The sequence below is a fragment of the Haliotis asinina genome, chromosome 7 (genome assembly GCF_037392515.1).
Source record: "Haliotis asinina isolate JCU_RB_2024 chromosome 7, JCU_Hal_asi_v2, whole genome shotgun sequence".
Classification (NCBI taxonomy): domain Eukaryota; kingdom Metazoa; phylum Mollusca; class Gastropoda; order Lepetellida; family Haliotidae; genus Haliotis; species Haliotis asinina.
This window is the reverse complement of record NC_090286.1, coordinates 28,845,752-28,861,308: the sequence shown is the minus strand read 5'-3', so window position 1 is coordinate 28,861,308 and position 15,557 is coordinate 28,845,752. Positions and strand designations below refer to the sequence as shown.

Below are 15,557 nucleotides of genomic sequence, written 5' to 3'. Positions count from 1 at the left end.
GGGCGAGCCCCATCAGCCAATGGATTATGTAACACCTCCTCCGCCTCCTGTGCAGAGAGTATGAACGCTCACTAAGATGATGTCCACCGGAAGTGACAAAGGTCAGAAGCCTCTCTATTCTCTTCTTTTCAGATTCTCCTCCTACACAGGATACTTGTCATATCTTCACAATAAACCTAATCCCACAAGTGATAGGAAAGTTTTGTTCTAAACATTGGATAAAAACAAAGTCGGTTTGGTTTGACGGGTCATTTGGTATTTGAATAGCCTGGATGCATATGTAGTTGTCTCACAGTCCCTGAACCACATTATTTTCCTGCTGCCCAACTCTCCCTGCAAAGCTGAAGCCGTAAATGAAGCAAGTCTAGATGTTCTCAGGTTCTGAACCCAGGGGCTCCTTTTCAGTTTCAATGGGCTTATTTGTTTCTATCAAAGGTATATAGATTCAGAAACTTGCGTTAGTTTAGATGAGGAAGGTACAAAGCAGCAACATACTGTTGTAATATTTGTACAAATTTTACAATAGTGTCTTGTATGTCCACTAGGGGTCGTGGGGTATCAGTGTGGTTATAGAATTTGCTCGTCACACCGAAGACCCGAGTTCGATTCCACACACGTTTGCAATTTCCTTGGGTTCCTGTGCTAAATCTCCCATCTCAGAGGCCCCTTTGAACTTTTATTTGTTACCATCAAAATTATATCTATTCAAAGACTAGGCATTTGTCTATATGCATGTGGTGATATCCCCTTTCAGTCTACGAACTGTGTTGTTTATGATGTTTATGTTTCTATCCTCGTGATAATCTCTTGGAGTTGCTGAGAGAATCCAGTCGCCATTACGCAGACAATTCTCGCGCAGTGTTGGATTCTCGAGTTACTTTCTTTCGGTTCCATTTAGTTCACAGTCTGCATAACAAGGTTTTTAAGGTCCAGGTCAGGTCACGGATTATTATTTGAAATTATGAAAGAAAATATGACCTCTCAGTAATCAAATGTACACTGTCTAAAACAGTGTTGTTTTTTCCTATATAGGCTTATAGAATCAACTCAACTCAATGATTTCTAACTGATCTGCGTTTTTGTTCAGTAAAGCAGAACTACGCACTTATGGAATTTAATACCATGCTATTAAATGATTTCACCTTTTCGATTTTTATTTTCTGGAGCGTGTATTTATACCTAATGTAGGGACAAGGATTAGCTTCGGGTTGTCATTTAAAGATTTAAAAAGGACGATATCCTTAGCAGCATGTTACACATCTATCTGATGCGCTCGTAAAATATCTCAGTGTCATGGGGTCACTCTTGTTATCTCGTTCCATACAAAATTACGAGTCTAGAGCAGACTATCTATCCAGTGATCAGCAGTGCGAGTGTCTTTCCACAACCATCGTTGACGTCATTAACAATGGATGACGAAACTGTCAAGACTATTGTTTGTCACAATGCTTGGCTAAATACATAAAATATATTACATGAGTATCCAATTCATACTATGTTTACGACACGAGTGCCCAAATGTTGGTATTTACCGAACGAGAGCGAGGAACAAACCGATATTTGTGAGTGTCGTAAATATAGTATGATATGCTCACGAATGTACGTAATATTCTGTTTATTACCGAAGTCGTCAAACTGAGGAAAATAAACCCAGATCTACTTTCAAACGTGGGTTTACAACCTGTCGTTGTCGCGTGTAGAACGAAACGTCACAGCAGACCTCGTAGAATTATTCATGACGTCACGTCACTATGCCAAACAGAGAATCTCATCCAAGTGTCTACTGATATAAAATATATCAACACAAGTTGGTAAAGTAACCTTTACTTTTATCAACGAGTGTTTTCAATGAAAAATGCACATCTCAGTACTCGCATTGGTTTTGCAGTGCAGGAATGGCATAGCATTGTGACGTCATCAAGTTCATGATGCCATAGCATTGTCAGGCCATTGTGCAAAATGTAGTGACAAAGCGATATCTCCTAGGAGATATCGTCTGATCTCACACAAGCGACATCTCCCGTGGAAAACAGGTTTGGGTGATAAAGTGATATTTTGCCCAAGGGCATCGTATGAAAAAACGTGAATCCCTATATTTTCGGCCTCTTAGGTAATAAATGTTTGCACTCTGACCATAGAAGAAAGCACTTTGCAAACTAAACCAACCTTTTCAACAACGTCGGTTCAAAATGAATTCCTGTGCTTCAAATTGCCAATAACACACTGAAATTGCCAATATGTGAGATTTATCTCCTAAACGATTGGACCCGTGAAGGGTAGAACAGACCTTCAACAACTCATGCTTGCCATAAAAGGCGACTATGCTTGTCGTAAGAGGCCACTAACGGGATCGGGTGGTCAGAATCGCTGACTTGGTTGACACATGTCATCGGTTCTCAACTGCGGAACCCAATGCTGTTGATCACTGGGTTGTCTTATCCAGACTCGTCTATATACAGACCGCCGCCATATAGCTGGAATGTTGCTGAGTGCGGCGTAAGACTCAACTCATTCACTCACTCCCTAAATGATTGGTTGGTCTGCTGTTTGACACCACATTCAGCAACATTGTACCTATATAAAGGAGGTTTGCAAATAATCGAGTCTGGACCTGGCAATTCGGTGATCAACGCCATGACCATCGATTTACGATTCAACTGTGTACGATGACAGTACTGTTGTCAACCATCTCAGGGAGCCTGCATGACCACCCGATCAGAGCACGCATAATAAACGATGGCCCCTTGTTGTGACATTCTGGATCTCAGAAACACAAGGCTTAAAGACAAACACATATATTTACCAATTAGTCCTACAGATGTTTTTGTTTACTATTATTAATTTATTAGCATTTTTAAAGCTACCTATTTATATGAGAGGACATGGCGTCTCAGAGTGCAAAGCTGCTGTTTCGACACCCTGTATGCCGTTCATTCCTAGGACAATAAAGTGACCCGACCTGTACTTTTCTTTAAAAGGCGTTAAACTTCACCCACTCACTTAGAATGACAAACACTTGAGTTTAGTTTGTCGCATATGATAGTATATCAAGATGATTTCTTATCAGCAGGATGTCGTGCCGCGTACATAGAGAATATCTCCCAAGTGTCTACTGATATCAAACATATCAACCCGAGTTGATAAAGTAACAAATACCCGAGGCTTGCCGAAGATATTTTTACCTTTATCAACAAGTGATGATATGACTGATATCAGTAGACACGTGTGTGAGATTCTATTTATCATCCAATATCATTCTTCATTAGTTTTCAGTGAAAATGTACATCCCTGAACACAGTACTACCATTAGATTTGCAGTGCAGCTATGTCCCAGCATTGTGACGTCATCAAGTTCATGACGCCATAGCATTGTCAGGCCATTGTACAAAATCTGTCGGATTCTAGGTGATATCGATCGTCTGGTCTCACACAAGTGATAAATCTGCTGTGGAACAGTTTTGTTTTGGATGATAAAAATATTTCTACGTACTCATTTGTTTAGGAGATAAAACGTTTTTGTCTTCGTTCGCTTCAAAGCAACACTCAAGTTTTAAATTCTATCGGAAAATGTGTTTTGTAATCACGTTTTCTCACACCTTGAACAAGTTATTTTTGTAATGTAATAATTTCACATTTCATGCTTTTTTTCCCACATTGAATGCAAAACGTGATAGTTCTGACACAGACGGTCAACATGAGGTCCTTACGGAATTGCACTAATTTAATAGTGCGTTTAGCCTTCGTAATAGTATAAATATTTAGTCCTAGGCCAAATGCTAGAAAAGTCCCTATCTTATGGGATCTCTCTGTAGCAGTAAACATGTTATTCAGTTATTAGTATGACACCCCCCAACCTCCAAAAATTCTTGTTGATGTGGAATTAGCTACAGGGTATCAGGTTTCTAAAATATAACTGGGGTTCAGTCCACTGTTGAAACAGTGTCCACGTGTTCATAGACAAACTGCTTGAGTATTGATCACATTGTCTAACGGGAGGTGACAAGCACTGGTGTTCAACATGGTCAAGATATGTTGTATGGGTGATAAGGCTGGGTGTATCATAATACCTGATTTTGATGTTACCTCTACATTTGGCCTAGGAGTATATATTACTGCACTCAGCATTACTTCAACAAGCAACCGTTTTCGAACGGAAACATTTCCATTGGCATCGCTGGCTAGTTCCGAGACTAGCTGGTGAAAGTGGGTCAGAGGGCGACTTGTGTCAGAGGTTACAGAGGTTGAGAATCGTAAACAACATGGCGAGCTCAGCAGTGAGCAGGGATATTCCTGATATCGAGGTAAATGCTTCCTCTTAACTTCATATAGTGACAAAGTTTGTCAGAGCAGATCTTCTGCCTGTTATGTTAAAACGACAAATATTAATAACGAAAAACGACATGCGTGCAGCCGTTACATCTTTGCCTTGTCTAAAAGTTGCAGTTCAGTGGACATACTGCTTACTGTTCTGAGCAGCTGAATCTGATGCATGCGCTGTGTTAATATGGACGCACTATTAACTTTCGGGTGGGCGCACTTTATGATATAACAATGTCACCGTGACACGGAGAACAGTTAAAAGCACGTACTATAATGAAATTAAGGGATTGCGATTTTGTTATCTACTTTTTTCCCGTTATTTTTCTTTTACCGCAAACCATGAAGAGTATTGAACAGATTGTTAGTGATTTGACTCAAAGCGTCATGGATCAATTTTGAAACATGCATGTATAAAAAAAAACATCATTATTTGACGAATCATGCATAGTATTTCACTTTGAATGTTTACTTGTGTTTGTTGAAGTTACTGTTGGTTGCTAGAAGGGACAAGACCATACCTATAGAGTTTGATCCCTGTCTTCAGAATACCTCACGTCCCGACTAACAACTAATCTCTGAAGTGAAGATATTTTACAGAATACATAGTTCATAGTAATTAAATAAAATGCAAAGGAGCCCAGAGATGCTGTGGAAATCTAGGCTTGCCACATTGTAGACTTGCAGGGACATTCTTGGATATATTTGCTTTAGGATGTGTATGACCAGGGAGCCTATATAGACATGTTATAGATTATCCCTGGTATGACAGAATAACCTCACTTTCAGACAACTATGACAGCTTAACCTCTGTCTACCCTGTATGTCCCTCTTTTATGTTCGCCTTGTTGGAATTGTGTCGAAATGATTGTCAGGACAGTTTTAAGACCAGTTTTAAGTTATGAAGTTAATTTGTTCAAATCAAGCAAAGACATATCAGAGCATGAATTAACTGATTGAGTGGTAGTATATTGTTTTTTTTTTAAATCTGTTGCGCAGACAAAATTGAAAATTAGGGGAAAAGGTCAGAATGACTTGACTTTTTAATAAATTGACAGTTAAGATTGCTTTTACAATGAAAGTCAGTATCTCTTTGTGTGACTAAATATAGGTATCATTTTTTGAATATTAATGTTTATTTTTACAACCTACTAACGAAGGTTCAAGTCTAATGTGATTTTAAAAAAATCAGCCTCATCCGAATGACATCATTATGAGGAGGTGTTGCTGGTGTTAATTTATCTGGTTCCGGTAAAGAACTTTAGTAACAATGAATAACTGATTCATATGCAAGTTTATAATGACAGTAAAATAACATTTTTACATCTTTGTTTAAAACATTAAATAAATTGTGATATATTTCCACCATCAGTTATGATCCAAACATAAGGTAATTAACATTGGACCATGGGACCCTATACTCAACTTGCTCATCCCAATTGGCCTGTACATTTCACATCCAACTGTTAACACAAGCACAAGTTCTATTTGAGATCATTGTTATGTTGTAAGAAAGCTAAAAATATGACCTGACGTCACCATGACAACCATAAATTCAAATATTTGATAAGTGATAAAAGTGCTTAGAGATGCTGGATTTAAGTCAGCATGGTCACTGACCTAATTCAGATATTTTGCTCCCTAACCTCCTAAGTCCTGTATGTTTGCACCACAAATGATAATATTGTCAGTATGACATGGTGACTTGAGAGAAAATCAATCCCTGTGAATGTGCCAAGTATGCTGTATGGGACATGTGGTTCTCATTGATGTGTACAAGGTCAAGTTCACATGGACTGGAGGTCTCAGTCAGCTTTAGTGTGTTAATTGTTTTGCCCATTTTGAAAACGTGGCAAGTCTAGATTTCCACAGCTTTAGGGTCCCTGAAAAAGAAGAATGTCTCAGGGCTCCTTTTCATTGGGCCAGATTAATTTTACTCCTTGTTTTAGGAAATTTGTCCTCCAAAAACCTAAAGGCAGGAGGGGAATAAAAATGCAAAAAAAATCACTTGTCAAAGTAATATTCCTTTTTAAATACTAAATGTATTTTACTTTGAACAATTTATGAAATAAGTATTTTGAAAAAAAAAGTCTAAAAACAATTTCTTGGACGTTTACGTTTTTGGTCACTAAAGATATTAAAATTTTATTTTTTTTGTGTGCATAAAATTATTCTGTAAAATTGCACAACAAGAAATGAAATGGCCTTATATTTTATTTTTTTTATTAAGAACTTTTTTCTGTAAGATGTGTTCATTTTAGAGACTTCTTCTTAGTCTAAGAATGTGAGACAGGTTAACAAAGCTGCAGTGGGGACACTGTAGGAGAGTTATGGTAGGTCATAGTATGACCCTCAGTGACCTAGTATGTTATCAAAATGGCTCCAACAAAAGGTTAACCGAATTGTCTTATCAACAAAAGGTCATTGGACACTAATAATAAACTGGATCAAATTCTTGTCAAGAAATACAAATGACCTATCCTGACAGTAATTATGAATTACAATATGGAACAGTATATCTGTTTAATTTCTTCACAGACCCATAAAGATGCTGATGAGAGTTATCACTTGTCATAAATGAAAGGAGGGATGGGGATAATTGTCTTCAAGGTTTAGATAAGGTTTAAAAATTTCTTAGTGTTTGAAAGTGTTGAAGCAGACAAATGTCACTCCAGACGTGTTTATGTTCTTAATTTTCTTGTTGTGATTTTCATCTCTGATGTTAAGACAGAACTGCTTTCAAACAGGTTTTGAAGGAAGGACCAAATATGATATGAAAAAACAAAACAAAAACCAAATGTAGAAACCAAGGATACAGGTGATTTCAGCAGTCAGGATCTGCCCATTCGTTACACCTACAATATAATTTTGTTTTCACGGAATTTAGTCCCCATTATTGGTGGAATATTGCTAAAAAGCAACATCATGCTCCCTCTAAAAGCAACATTGAACCATGCTCTCTCTCTCTTTGAAAGCAACATTGAACCATGCTCTCTCTCACTCTTAAAGCAACATTGAACCATGCTCTCTCACTCTAAAAGCAACATTGAACATTGAACCATGCTCTCTCTCTCTGAAAGTAACACTGAACCATGTTCTCCCTCTCTTTAAAAGCAACATTGAACCATGCTCTCTCTAAATGCAACATTGCACCATGCTCTCTCTCTCACAAAATAGCAACACTGAACCATGCTCTTTCTCTCTAAAAGCAACATTAAACCATGCTCTCTCTATAAAAGCGACACTGAACAATGCTCTCTCTCTCTCTAAAAGCAACATTCAACCATGCTCTCTCTCTCACAAAATAGCAACACTGAACCATGCTCTCTCTAAAAGCAACATTAAACCATGCTCTCTCCAAAAGCAACATTGAACCATGCTCTCTCTCTCTCTAAAAGAAACATTGAACCATACTGTATCTAAATGCTGCATTGAACCATGCTCTCTCTCTCTCTCTCTCTCTAAAAGCAACATTGAACCATGTTATCGCTCTCTTTAAATGCAACATTAAACCATGCTCTCTCTAAATGCAACATTGAACGATGCTCCCTCTCTCTAAAAGCAATATTGAACCATGCTCTCTCTCTCTCTCTCTAAAAGCAACATTGAACCATGCTCTCTCACTCGCTATCACATGACAACCTGAAGTGAGGTGAAGTGCAGGTGCTTGTGTCAGAGTCAGTTAATGACAACCAGGTACTGAAGTGGAGGTGCTTGTGTCAGAGTCAGTTGATGACAAAAAGGTACTGAAGTACAGAATCTCGATCAATAAACATTAACTAAATATCGATCCAATATCAATTAATACCAGGGATGTAACTTTTAGCAAAAAAAGTCTGAAACATATAAATATATTTCACATCACTGGTAAATAGTGACATGTGTTTGCATTGATTATTTACTAAACAGTGTTTTGAACATTACAATAAAGTCCTAAAATTGTACATTGTGTCAGAAAATTAGAACTTTTTTCAACCACAAAATTAATGTACTATATTATCAATAAAACAGTTTCCTTATCAATCATCATTAATAATATTTCCGATTTTTCTAATTATCGATCATTTTTGCCAGCCCCCTCAGTACAATGTAGTCTATCTCACAGTACCTGAACTGCTGTATTTGCCCCGCCCATCACTTTCTGCAATGCTAAAGCCCTAAACGAAGCAAGTCTAGATTTCCTTAGTCTCTGAATCTCCCATCTCACTTGGGCTCCTTTTAAATTTAAAAGGAATATTTTTGCCCCATAAAAATTATATGTTTCCAGAGACTAAGAATTAGTCTAGGTGGTACACAACTCCATGGAAAGTGAAAGATAGACAAGACAGCAGCCTGACTGCTCATTGCTTCTAAAGGAAAACTTAAAATCATGGCTTCAAAGAGAAAATCTAAAATCATGTGACAATTTCTCAAGTTTTAAAACTCTCCTCAAGACCTATCTCTCCAGGCTGGCACATCTCTAAAACTCTTTAAAGATCTTTATTATAAAAGATATAAAAGTCTGTTTGCACAGAACTTTCTGACAAAGGTCCTCAATGACCTTCTTAGTCTGTCTCACAGTCCCTGAACCACTTTTCCCCACTGACGAGTCCTCTCTGCAATGCTAAAGTCATGAATGAATCGATGGTCACACTTGGGCTCCTTTTCAATTTAAATAGGTTCATTTGTTTCAGTCAGATTATACATATTTAGAGACTAAGTGATAGCCTACGGCCTTCCCAATCATCACCCCGTAGAGAGCAATAGATGTATGCAGTGCAGTTTATGACTAATTCGACCTTTGGCAACGGGTAAAATGTTTCACCAAGCATAACAATAACCTGTGTGTCTCCTGTGTTGAATGTGCAGTTGCCCTATGAAACATAGGAGGAAGGAAACTGCTATTTGAACTTGACTGATCTGATCCTTTGACATGTATGATGAGTTGTTTTCTACTGAGTATGGTGTGTTATTACATGTTCAGATAGGTCCCTTAGAGCGACATGTCATTAAAATTAGGCTATTCTCTTCTAGAGGGATGATGTTGAATACTGCTAGAAAAAATCCATGTTACAGGATGATTTATAAGAGCAGTCTGTCTCACAGCCCCAGAGTCTCTCTTCTCCTCCTCTTCCTTCACCTTCTTCTCCTCTCTCTCTCTTCCTCCACTTTCTCCTTTTTCTTTCTTCCATCTTTTCATCACTCCTCCCCTCCTCTTCTCTTTTTCTTCCTTTTCTCTCTCCTCCAGTCTCTTTTATTGTCTTTCCTCCTCCAGTCTCCACTTTTCCTTCTCCCCTCCCCTTTCCACTTATCTCCTCTTCTCTTCTCATCTCTCCTCCATTCTCCTCTCTCTTACTTTTTCTCATCTCTCTCCTCTTTCTTTTGCTCTCCTCCTCTTTCTCCTGTCTCCTCCAATCCTACGCCTATGAGTCGTATAAGTGACAGGTTGTTTTGAATGTAAATGTTAGGCTCACAGGCCCCTGAAACCCGAAGTCTAGATTTCCCTGCGCTCTATATTCTCCTAGTCTGTCATACAGACCCTGAAGTATAAATATCCAAGAAAGCCCACGCAAGTCTAGAAAATGTGGCAAGTCTAGATTTCCATATCTTCTGGAAATGAAGAAAGTCTCAGGGCTCCATTTCATTATATTATTTTTTTTTCACTATGGACATTTTTTCAGTAAAATATGTTCATTTCAGAGACTAGCTGTTAGTCTGTATATTCTCCCAACTTACTGGGCTCCTTTTCATTTTAAATGGGATCATTTGTTACTATTTAAATTACATGTGGTCAGAGATTAAGAGTTAGTCGAGTAATGAGTGGTTTCTAAACAAACATAACAGGGCTCAATTTTAGGAGATGAAGTGTTGTAGTGTGGGTACAGTGATGTAGTGTGGGTACAGTGTTGTAGTGTGGTTGTAGTGTGGGTACAGTGTTGTAGTGTGGGTACAGTGTGGGTACAGAGTTGTAGTGTGGGTACAGTGTTGTAGAGTGGGTACAGTGTTGTGGATACAGTGTTGTAGAGTGGATACAGTGTTGTAGTGTGGGTACAGTGTTGTAATGTGGATACAGTGTTGTAGTGTGGATACAGTGATGTATAGTGGCTACAGTGTTGTAGTGTGGATACAGTGATGTAGTGTGGCTATAGTGTTGTAGTGTGGATACAGTGTTGTAGAGTGGATACAGTGTTGTAGTGTGGATACAGTGTTGTAGTGTAGATACAGTGTTGTAGTGTGGATACAGTGCTGCCTCTCAGTCTTGGTTATTCTACTTCACAGAACATCTTGTCCCTGAACCCGCGGGTGACAACTCATGCTCATGCTGTTCCCAGCGCTGTCACCAAATCGGCCAAGAAGCACTGGAAGAGGAACCAGGACAAGTCCTGCTCTGTGAGTAGTCCAGTGGGTCATTGTTACATCTACTGCCCAAGTAGCCCAAAGGGTTACCTGTTGTTCTGAGTCCTTTTGGGAATTCAAGCCCTCCAAAATGTGTGTGTCTTCTGCTTCAGGCCATGACACAACCTAAGAAATAACACTTACAGATGTGAAGAAAGAGACATATATAAATGATATTGTATGAGTGCCCATGTCATACTATGTTCAACATGTCAACATGAGTTCCTAAATGTTGGTATTTACAGGAATGGATATACCAATATTTTATCTGAGTGTCATAAACATGGTATTATATGGGCACAAATATAATATTCTGTTTATTACCGAAGTCGTCAAATTGATTCAAATAAACCCAATTCTACTTTTAAGCATGGGCAGGCTACTTGCTGTTGTCGTATGTTGAACACAGCGTCATGCAAGAAGCTTGACGTCACGTCACCATGACAAAGCGATATTTGGCCCTTTGGTGTCTTATGTAATATATTACCCCTGAAATTTTCACTCTCGTAGGTAATGAATATTAATATTTGATGCCCCATTGATGTTGTTATATTGCCAGTATAAACAATATGTAATTTTTTGTTTGCATCCGGCTAAGATCTGAATGACAAACACTCAGTTGATGACTGCACACTAGAGCACATTATAAAAATTAAGGCTACAGAACATAGATACCGTATCATTTAATCTAATGAAGAGGACAGACACTACTATACCTTCAGGGAATCAGTCTATATTAATGAGGCACATTCATTTAAGGTTCTGCAGCCTGATGTGCAGAGTTGTGTCCCTTCTTAATGACAGGAAGCTGTTGTAATGGATCTAACTACCAGCTACCCTGTGATTGTTTTTTTATTTCACCTGCTCTGTACCAATGTAGGTTGGTTTCCTCTTTTTCCTCTTTGTAATCTAACTAATATTTCAGTATTGGTAAATCCAAAAAGGAGAGATAATCCTGGTTTTGTATCTGAGTTTGCAAGTGCTATGGATGGGAGGAGTTCAATATAAGGGTAATGTGCTAGGATCTGCAATACTTCTGCCTTTCCTTCTTGTGATATCAATAGAGAACTCTCACGTCAGTTAACTGGTTATGGAGTAATGCTATATTGACCTACATTCAGTGGCCAAAAATTATTTCGCACTCATAACTTCACAACAGCTTAGTCAGTGTTAAAGCACAAAAAAATAATAACTTTAAACGAAAAGTACTTTCATAAAATTTTCAGTTCTTAGTGATGTGACCTCTTACTCTAAAAACCTGTGAAATTTCATAGTGATGTTTGCCTGTTTGCCCAAATGCAAAGTCATAATAAATCATGAAACACTGTGACCCGACATTATACAACTATTTTTGCGAACACAATTTTGGCCACTTCATGATGAAAGAGATATTCTTTCATTCCATTTACTTTTTTTCCTATCTGCATAAGAGAATATATCTGTAAAATAATCTTTCATAACAATGGGGCTATTGCAATAAGGATTGATGTGAGATCAAAATCCCCATGCTTTTGAGATATGATATCACATTATCCACCAAGCCATAGGAACATAACTATTTATTTATCTCTTTGACAATTAATTTTGGATTAGTTCAAAATTTTGATATCTTTTGTCAAAGGCAGGTAAAATATTTAATTTTCTCGAATGCATTCACTAGCGGGGACTATTAAGGTGAAACAGCTATTGCGATAAGGACTGTGTGCCCAGAGATCTCATGCTGAAGGGTCATAACTCTCATCTGTTGAATATTTGAACTTATCTTACCTCACACATGAATGTCGCTTTCTGATTGGCTAGGCGCTATTCTATTATTTTCAATGTACCCTGCTTACAGGTGATGTATTATTTTCAATGTACACCGCTGGGAATTCTGAACTCTTCTGGTGCTTCATGGTAGTACTTCTTTGTCTGGAATAACATTGAATCATGCATGAAGCACGGAAATTACCAGTGTTTTGCGATTGACAATCGATGGAAAAGGAGATAACTCTAAATCTTTTTACCTTGTGTTGTCTGCAAAATGGCGATTCGCCTAGCGTTCAACAGAAGTGCTGCAAACAGTTCAAAATTAAAATTCAGATGTTCGGTAAGATAAATACATTGTTAACTGGTTCCTCCGGATCCATGGGCTCACCGAGCTGTAGGGCTCGAGGAACATAAACAAACCTCCAGGGTACATGAGCCCATGGCCCCCTCGTGACCAGTGGACAACTTGTATTATAAATAAACTTGTTGCTTTGTATTTTGTGTTTCACTTTCACATTTTGTATTTCATGATGATTTCTCTAATTCTCTAATTTCAAGTATGTTAATATCACTTCCAACTTTACTGTAAAGACTTCACTGTAGATTTCGTAAATATCCTTTACATTTTACATTTCGTCATGATTTATGTAATTATCTGAGCCTGTCTTCATCACTTCATAATATTTTGCTTTCACATTGTGCATTTTGTGATAAATTCATGTTCTATTTATTTTCTTCTATTTATTATTCTTTTATACCATTATACCCATTTATTTAAAGATTATATTTAAAAAATCATGTTTTTATTTTTGATGAATGATAATAGTTGGTAGTTCAAATTTACGTCTGAATTTTATATTTTAGAACTACCATGTATCATGTAAGATTAGAAGTAGTGAAGGTACATCAAGGAGTTACTGGTGCTGACATTTAAAAAATGCTACAGGCATTGCCATCTGTCATTGTTAGATGAGGTGTTCACATGTTAGAGGTATTCCTCGTTTGAATGACTGTTCATGCCCTTGTTGCTAGACCTGCCATCTGAACTTTAGACATGAAAATCATGATGAATGAACATGATAAGTGGTGTGATAAACATACTGTGGGATAAACATACTTTAATACAATATAACTCTTGTCTAGTTGCTATATTTGCCGATATGATTAATGAGTATTATCTGAATGGTGGATAGCTGCCCATAACCAGAGTGCTACCGCAAAGTCATACATTCATATCCTTGCTTATTTTAGCTCAGCTGTCATTTTTTGTTGTGCTTTTAAAATGACAATGTGTAAACTCAATTTCTGTTGGACCTTTCGATCCAGTGATGGATGTGACAAGCATTAATCCATTCTCCCGGAGAATGACATGCAGTCAACAAAGTTCAGACACCTAAGCACCTGTTCTGTATTATATCAGATTCTTATAACTAGTGTAGGCTGCAATTTCTGACAGCCAATTCCTATTCAAATTCCTGAAGATTACCCTTAAAATTGGTCAGTATCAGTCTCCAGAGCGAGGCTTACCAACACCAATTTTGTGGAATTAGCATGTAGTCACCAAGAAATAACTTAACTCAGCAAAATGAATGGAAAAAGAAGGCTCAGCCACATTTATATAGAAAAAACAGAGTTCAAAGTTCATTGTTTTCCTAAACTTGCAACTGAAAGAATATACAAATCCTTTTTCAGTCTAAACCTTTACATTTATTGACTTTTCCCTCTAATTTGCTTGAATTTATGGTATGGCCCACATTTCCTAAATGACATCTCTAATAATGGCACAAGATAATCTTTCATCTCAAGGTCACAGTATCTGGAATTTCTTCTTATCAGAAAAGGTGACTTGAATGACAATGACCCTTGCCATATCAGGCTCTTAGATACCTACAGAAGGGAACACTGATATCAGTCAAGAGATAAATTTAGACTGAACAGCCATTGGCCAGCTATTGCATGCAGCAGCCAGTCAGATCATTCCTGATAAAACACATGGTAAAACAGAAATGGTGGGCCAAATCTTATGGTTACTATGCAGTTCAGTGACACTCCAGGATCAAATGAGGACGACAAATGATTAGATAACTTGAAATAGGGATCAGTGCACAAAACATCTCTGTACCAGACAGGATCTGAAATTTGATGCTTTATGATCAATCTCAGAAAAAATTGTTCACTTGTTTAAGAAACATTGGGGACTGTGCTGAGATGCATCTGAAGACTGCGCTGGTGCTGTTCCACCAGCCGTTTGTTTCATGATAGTTTCTCAAAAAACTATTTCTATGATTGATCATGAAATGTCAGATTTCAAATCTGTTTGTCCTATTTATGTTTTGTGCACCTTATTTCGAGTTATTAACCATTCATCGTTCTCATTTGAACCCCAATGACCTGTACCCTGATCCCGAAATACGACTGAAACCTGAATTGTGTGGTCTAGTGTTTGATGAAGGGTGAAGTCATGCTGAAACAAATTCTGTCTCACAGAAAGTATCTGCATACCTGTCAACTCTCACGCATCCTGCGCGAGTCTCACGCATTTGAGCCTCATGTCATGCACTCACGCGCAGGTACCTAAATCTCACGCATTGAGGAATTTGACCCCCCCAAAAGATTTTTTAATGTATAACATAATTAAACCGAAGTAAATATGTGATTAATGGCATCCGAATTGTCTGGAAATTAATATATCAAACTGGGTATGTGCTTCCGGATGTTAGTATTAGGGTAATGCTCATTGCGCAGCAAAGTAGAAGGTAAAAAACAGTTTTAAGCAAGGAGTAGTGCACCAAGATGAGTGACGAAGAAAGTCCGACTAAAGCAAAGAAGGCAACAAAAGAGTAAAACATTAAGCATAAGTAATAAATATGGAAAAAGGCTTGTGGGGAACATTGTAAATAGGTTCGTGCATGTCAGTTGCTGTTGAGAATAGTTGAAGTTACTTTGATTTCTTTGGGGAAAAGGACAACTTACTTACATATGTACATAGACTTAAAACTGGGTGAATGTGTGATACTTGAGTAATCATGGTATGCTGACTATTGCACTTACTAGAACTGATCAGTGTGATTTTTTTTTCATTTATTTTTCATTGTGAAACTCAGTGAAAATTATTA

The 15,557-nt window shown here is 37.7% G+C and overlaps 1 protein-coding gene across 1 annotated transcript in view; it reads left to right on the top strand.

The window, feature by feature from the left end:
• The first annotated feature begins 4,235 nt into the window (after positions 1–4,235).
• The window catches only part of LOC137290470 (dihydropyrimidine dehydrogenase [NADP(+)]-like), a 43,673-nt gene continuing 32,351 nt past the window's right edge, over positions 4,236–15,557 (top strand). The window contains exons 1-2 of the mRNA XM_067821421.1: positions 4,236–4,301; positions 10,576–10,686. Coding sequence (XP_067677522.1) covers positions 4,260–4,301; positions 10,576–10,686 — 153 coding nt within the window. The 5' untranslated portion in view covers positions 4,236–4,259. The remainder of the gene's footprint in view (positions 4,302–10,575; positions 10,687–15,557) is intronic.